We start from the raw sequence: 6,972 nt of genomic DNA on the forward strand, positions 1-6,972 counted from the left end.
TTTGAGAAGGTTCCTGATACCATCCCTGTGCATTCCACTGTTTCGGCGTGTATGGGAACACATTTGGGACTAACAGGGTTTACTAGAATCCCACCACTCCACCACAGAGTCACCGCAGTAGACGTTAGATGAGCGCTGTCGCTCCGCGGCACTTGTTAATTTAAACTTCATAAAAAGTAAAATTTCACACAGAAGTACGGTAACGGAACTCCAGATAAATATCACGGTGTATCTATGTAATGTAAATTAAGGCATGCTTTAAGTTAACCGCCACATAAAACATGAAATTTTCATAGAAAATGACAAGACTTAGAATTGTTAGTCACGAAATTGGTCTTTTACTAAGAACAGAATGGACTTACAATTTCCCCCAGAATGCATGGAAATGGCCTATCTGCCCTTCCAAATTTCAAAAATTTTCTGGGGTGGCATGCCCCCAGACCCCCCTAGCAGGACAGTGTGCTACACTTCGGAAGAAAATTATCTGAAAATGTAATGTAATATGCTCAGTAACAAGATGTTACAAAAACTGGACAATTTGTTTTGTGTTTTTAAACCTTTAGTGTACAGTCTACCACTTTCAAAGAAGATGGACAGTGATGGGATTTCGTTGGTCATTAAGGCACCAAATATGAAAGTGCAGGACCACATAGTAGAGTGTGACATGGGATGGACAGTGCAACAGCTGAAGGCTCATCTAGCAAAAGACTATCCTGGTGAACCCGTGAGTGATTTATCTTAATAATGTTTTCTTCTTCTTTCAATAATATGTTGGATTATTATTAAGCTACTGAATACTCACGTGTTGTGAAAAATACATATATCCGAAGGAAGGTCGTGCATCTAGATAAAAGAGCTTATAATTAAACATTCCATACCAGCTTGTGGGACGGTGCTTACGTTAGCACCAATTAAAGCTTGGAATGTTCGAATGGATTGAGCATGAAAGAGGCAGAATGGTAGAGAGTTACACAGCCTGGTTGCTATGTATCAGTGTCTTTAGTTTTCATCATTAACCAGGTAGAGTGTAATCAGGATCCTGCTTGGGTGGATGCTGGTGTCGATCTATGTGATCCTCTACCATGTAGTATAGATATAGCTCTGCTGAGATTTTTACACAAGGAAACTTCACTAGAAATTTTACTAATCATAATACAAAGACTGTCAATCCTAAAACGTCCCCAGATTCAGACATGTGTCTTATATCTTCAACTTCTGCAACATAGGGTAAGATAGACGAAAGATCCGGCTATATCGATATCAGATGTGAGCATACACATGCTGAAGGATGTACAGTGATATTTGAGAGGAACCTATGTGGCTATTCTATAATTTAGTGAGATATTGCTTCAGAAAATGTGCTTGCTAGTTACACTATAGTACAAGTCCGTTTAAACATGGACACAGATTGTTCAATCCATAGCATCTGTCGGAGATGCCACAGTTTATAATTGCTCAAACTAAACTATATAATTTGTACTCACTTACTATAATGTTGTTTCATATGAAAAATTTTATGAACCAACCAACCTAATAAACTAATAATTTTCATGTTAGTGATATCAGTACCAAGTCATAAAGACATAGTTGATAAATAGCTCAGGTTATGATAATAGTGCTCCTGTAGCATGCAAGGTAAATGATGAGCACCAGAGTTCGTAGTCTGACATCTAGTGGCATGACAATGCTAGTGACGTAGATGACTAGTTGTCCTAGTAAATCTTTTAGGAAATCTTAAAAGAATTTCTGTAGAAATGCATTTGCAATTGTCACGTTATGGGTTTTCGAGTTATGAACATTTTTTCTGGAATACATTAATTAGGTAATGCGGGGTATTACTGTATCAAAATTAACAACTGTTTTACACTTAGACATTACAGCTAATGAAATTCATGTGTGTGTTCCTGTAGGCGGTAGAGAGACAAAAGTTAATATACTCAGGACAACTACTGCCGGACCACCTGACATTGAAAGACTTTCTTCGACAGGTTAGTTATAGATAAGTACAAATTTGGTAGCTTATTCGTCATGATAAAATGCCTTGACAACAGAATGAACTTCATCAAATGATAAGGTATTTGGTAGTAAATGAGTATGCATCATTTAATGTATGTAATGCTTATGAGATCACCCTATATTGTAGTATGATGAGGATACAAGGACTCATACCTTGCACCTTGTATGTGCTCAAATGAAAGATCAGCTCAGAGATGGTCCAGTAGCACCTAAACCAAATGTAAGTGCAATATAGGTTATGCCATATTGAGCCATGTACATTTTGTGGTGTGATCTATAGCAGTGTTAATAATATAGTTGTAATGATAATAATTTATATATATGTACCTGTGCCCACAATGATAGCGAGTAATCCGCGTTATAAATTATATAATTACTTACAGCGAAACGTCAGCAGTACGTTTTGAATCAACACAGTTGAGTAAAAATTAACCAAGATAGATCTATTATCTACCAACCGAATGAACTTATTTAATGAGTATATAATTAGTCTCTTTATAAGTATAGCAGTGGCTGTGCAAAAACACTTCCTCGTGTTATTTCCCCTGTCTAGCTAGCTAGTCATGTCAGAAACATGTCAATCTGATGCATGGTCTGTTGATTGCAATGCGTCTCAATTGTTGATGTTGTAGAAAACCATCCACTTCTAATAGAATCACCTGTATGTAATAGGTGAAGCCAGCAGCATCGGCAGGCGTGGCAACGAGCACATCAGCACCTAGCACTAGTCAGCAGTTGCCCCAGCTTCCAGAAGGGCTGCGACATCGGCTGAACACCGCACCGACACCAAGCCCTCCAACGTCTCAGAATCAGCAATGGTCAAACTATACTCAGCTCCAGCAGATGGCAGCACAATACCAACACAACCCATACCAGGGATTAACGCCAGAGCAGCAGTACTGGGTGTATGCTCAGTACATGCAGCAGTACATGTATTAGTAAGTATTAGCTGAATTGTTGAATCAACCGGTGCACATGGTTTCGTGTACATTTTCCCAGTCACCTGTCAATACGTTTCAGAAGAGTTAGTCAGTGGGAAATATCAGATGTGTACTATCAAGAGCATATAAAGAAGGAGAGCGTACAACGGTAAAATGCTGAAACCATGTTGCAGTATTAGTCGAATTAATAAACTTTTCCCATGTTATTTTGACGATTCTTTGCAATATTATTGATCAGCTGTCCTACCTTGTTCATATAAAACAAACCGCATGCCCCTACGATGCCCATACGCTGAGATAATGAGCGGTGAAAATCTGGTATTTTCGCCGAAAACTGACTCGAGATCAGTCAGTTACTGTGACTGTCTCTCGAAGTGTTATAACTTCGGTAAACCTCGCGTGTTTCCGTCAATGATTGACAAATGGAATGAATGACGTCTGTTATTGATTGCCATAGTGATGGCCCCCACCTGTGCCCACCCCACGCCCACCTCATGCTGGATGTATAGTAAACTCTGGTAGTATGACGTGAGTCAGCGCCACTATGGCGCTACACAGCGACGACCGGAAGCAACACACTGGCCACACTTCGAGAGAGGGTCGCAGTATTGACTAATGTCTAGTCGGTGTTCAGCGAAAATACCAGATTTTCACCGCTCATTATCTCAGCGTATGTGCATCGTAGGGACATGCGGTTTGTTTTATATGAACAAGGTAGGACAGCTGATCAATAATACTGCAAAGAATCGTCAAAATAACACGGGGAAAGTTTATTAATTCGACTAATACTGCAACATGGTTTCAGCATTTTACCATTGTACGCTCTCCTTTTTTATATGCTCTTGGTACTATCATGAACATGTCTATTAGGGCTGTAACGATACACAAGCCTCTCGATTCGATCCGGTTCTCGATATTAGCCTCGCGATTCGATTCCTTTGATTCTATACCCAAAATATTGAATTGTTATCATATTTTTTATATTTTCATTATTTTGCAAAAATAAATTATTAGAAATTGTCAATGAATACTAAATGGTGAATAGACTAGAGAGTCTGGAGAGTATATATATATACACTGCACAGCCGCTGAGTAACATTGATGAGTAACACTCCACAGTATATAGCGTAGTGCCGCCATCTATTGGAGGGAAAAAGTGGTATCGAAGTGGAACCGAAAATACGGGGAAAAATATCGAGGATCGGATCGAGGGAAGCGAATCGTGATCCGATTCGATTTCGGTGGATCGTTACAGCCCTAATGTCTATACACTGTATCATCAAGCTTTTAGAGGTTGTCAAGGTTTGGTGCACTTAAGTATACTTGGTATTTACCAAACAGACAAAACCATACTGTTTATATTTCTATAACATCTTCAATTTTTGAACGTCATGATCATCACGTAACCAGTACCAGTTCTCCAAAATGGCTGTATGCACATGGCAGTCTAATAACACCTGCTACATTCCCATGTAATGTTGAATAACTGTGTCTTGTGCCAGCAGTGGCCAGCAGAGTATAATTGCAGTTGCTGTGCTGCTGGAGGTTGTTTATAATACATATATTAAGGATATACTCGATGTTCATGGGAAATTTCATTGATTTTCTATTTTCATTCTTATTTGATGGCTAACAGTTAGTGCCACCTCTGTATATGCTTATTTTTCCATATACTGATGCATGTGAACTTTCGGAGCTTTTTGATTGCCCACGTAGTGTAGTGTACCATGGCCATTTAAACACACATGGTGCAAATGTGATATATTTGTGGTAATTGAGAAGTATCCAAAATTCCATTTTTACACAAAAATCAAAAATATGTGGTGTCACATAATTAGGTGCTAGAAATTTCATTAAATTTTTCAGCCTGAGCATAGAGATACATCTTATCTATATATAAAACATGTGATTAATTCAATTCATTGGTCAATAAATGTTTACTCTTCATTAGAGCAATACCCGTGCAAAAGCTTGAGTGTATCCTTAATGTTTTACGATGAAATAAATAGCTTATAACATGCGAAAATATAACAAATATTGTATGGTAATATTTGGTTGATAATGCATCCAAATAATGGGAAATTGTCTAGCCCAATCTAAAATAATTGCTTTTTTAAATTTTGAATTGCTGATTGCTTTTCTTGCGTATTGTATATGTGACAGAGACTTTTTAATTTTCAGTGCACAAATGGGGTTTCCTGTGGCGAATATGATGAGCTATGCTGCAACGGTTCAACCGAATGTTGCCCCTGGTAATAATGTGCCAGGCCCACAAGCTCAGCAGGGCCTTAATAATGCTGCAGGAAATCAGAATGTGAGAATGGATGCACAGGTAAATGGGAGCTGTGCTGACTCAATGAAAATATGCAATCAAAAGTCCAAGGGGGCTATCTAAAGACCCTTAGTATGTTTTTATATCAAAGTAAGTGAATAGGTAAAAGTAAAACATATTACGAATGCAAGCCAATTATTAATGGTAATAGAGCATTGTATGTTATAACTACCTGGTAAAATGTTTGTAGCTTAAATTACTCCTGATGTTTGTATTGTTGCCCCAAACCAATTTTGCTACACACATACTGTTTTCTGCACTATTACTATCATCAATAGCGAAACAAATGTAAAAAGCTTTACCATTAGTGTTCATATTTGGAATGAGTGATTATGGTGGAAAGGACATCTTAAGTGAATGAAAGTGAGAATTGAGGTTAGAGGTGAAATGGTATGTTCCCTAGTGCATAAGGAATATAGCTGGTAATATGCCTCAGTGCAGGAGTGAATGAAACAAACGAAAAGTAAACGTGTTTTTATTCAATCCTCATCACTTATCCTGATCCAATAGGTAATTTAAATGGCTTGTTGAGGACGTGATATGACGGACCTAGGAAGCCGGATATCAATTCAGCTGGTTTCATGACTTTATTAAATCGGGCATGATGTATTTCTACTGATATATGATAATTGCTCTCTAGAGATATTTTGACACGTTGGCAGGTACTTTTATGCCTTTACCTTTACAAATCTTATTCCACCAAGCTTGTAGGGGTAGGGTTATGGTTAGACATGTAGAAAATCATGAAATCGATTAAATTTGCATCGGTTTTTAGCTCAGCTGACGAAGTCAGATGCAGCTTGTAGAATCGCATGAATGTCCGTCCGGCCGTCCGTCTGTCCGTCCGTCCGTGCGTCAACAGTTACGGCACAAATCTTAACAGCGCGACGTACGATCGTGATATTCGGGACGTCGGGGGTGAGGGGATCGCGAAAAGGACTCGGGATGTCGAATTTGGGGGTCAAGGGTCAAAGGTCAAGATGTGTCAATGGAGGGGGAATATTTCCCCTATAACTTAAGGTATAGGAGGAAATACGGCACAAATCTCAATGGCTCGACCTACGCTCTTAATATTCGATGTATAGTGTGATGGAAACCCATCACCAGCGCGAAATTGGAGGTCACAGGTCAAAGGGCAGTGGGGGAAAGGTCAGATATCAGACATTTTCTGAGGGCATGGTCTAACGAACCGAGTGCAAAACTTTTTTGTTTCAGCGCTCACCTACCATTTTTATCACCTTGTTGAAAGGAACGTGAAATCTACTTTCTGCATACGTGCGAAGAGTAAGTGTCTGATAACCTTTTGACCCTCAAGAGCAGGGTTAAACATGGATTTGTTGACTGTTAACAAAGGACTGAACTGCTTTTGCTATTAGAGCCCCCTCCACCCGCCCCTTTCCCCACCCTCCACCCACTGGCTTCTCTCTCTGTAAATAGCTAAGTGCAATAATACGTGTGTGTTGATATTTGCCTTCATAATCACAACGTAAATGAATGTTTGCAGGGCAATGCGGTATTGGATGATGATGAGGAAGAGCATGCCAATGATTGGCTAGACTGGATCTACACGTTCTGCAGAGTGAGCATCCTGTTCAGCATCCTCTACTTCTACTCATCGCTGAGCCGATTCGTCGTCGTTCTAACGTGCTTCTTCTTCTTCTACCTGTAAGTCATCATCGTTTT

The 6,972-nt window shown here is 39.2% G+C and overlaps 1 protein-coding gene across 3 annotated transcripts in view; it reads left to right on the plus strand.

The window, feature by feature from the left end:
* The window catches only part of LOC106819037 (homocysteine-responsive endoplasmic reticulum-resident ubiquitin-like domain member 2 protein), a 26,220-nt gene that overhangs the window by 12,133 nt on the left and 7,115 nt on the right, over positions 1-6,972 (plus strand). For 2 of the 3 annotated variants that reach the window (XM_014823700.1, XM_014823713.1), the window contains exons 2-7: positions 564-724; positions 1,911-1,988; positions 2,144-2,236; positions 2,689-2,954; positions 5,139-5,289; positions 6,794-6,954. In XM_014823700.1, the coding sequence (XP_014679186.1) occupies positions 590-724; positions 1,911-1,988; positions 2,144-2,236; positions 2,689-2,954; positions 5,139-5,289; positions 6,794-6,954 (884 nt within the window). In that variant the 5' untranslated portion in view covers positions 564-589. Of the gene's footprint in view, positions 1-556; positions 725-1,910; positions 1,989-2,143; positions 2,237-2,688; positions 2,955-5,138; positions 5,290-6,793; positions 6,955-6,972 lie in introns of all 3 variants that reach the window. The other variant, XM_014823707.1, reaches the window with a different exon arrangement.

The sequence above is a fragment of the Priapulus caudatus genome, unplaced genomic scaffold, assembly GCF_000485595.1.
Source record: "Priapulus caudatus unplaced genomic scaffold, Priapulus_caudatus-5.0.1 Scaffold38, whole genome shotgun sequence".
In the NCBI taxonomy this organism is placed as follows: Eukaryota; Metazoa; Priapulida; class Priapulimorpha; order Priapulimorphida; family Priapulidae; genus Priapulus; species Priapulus caudatus.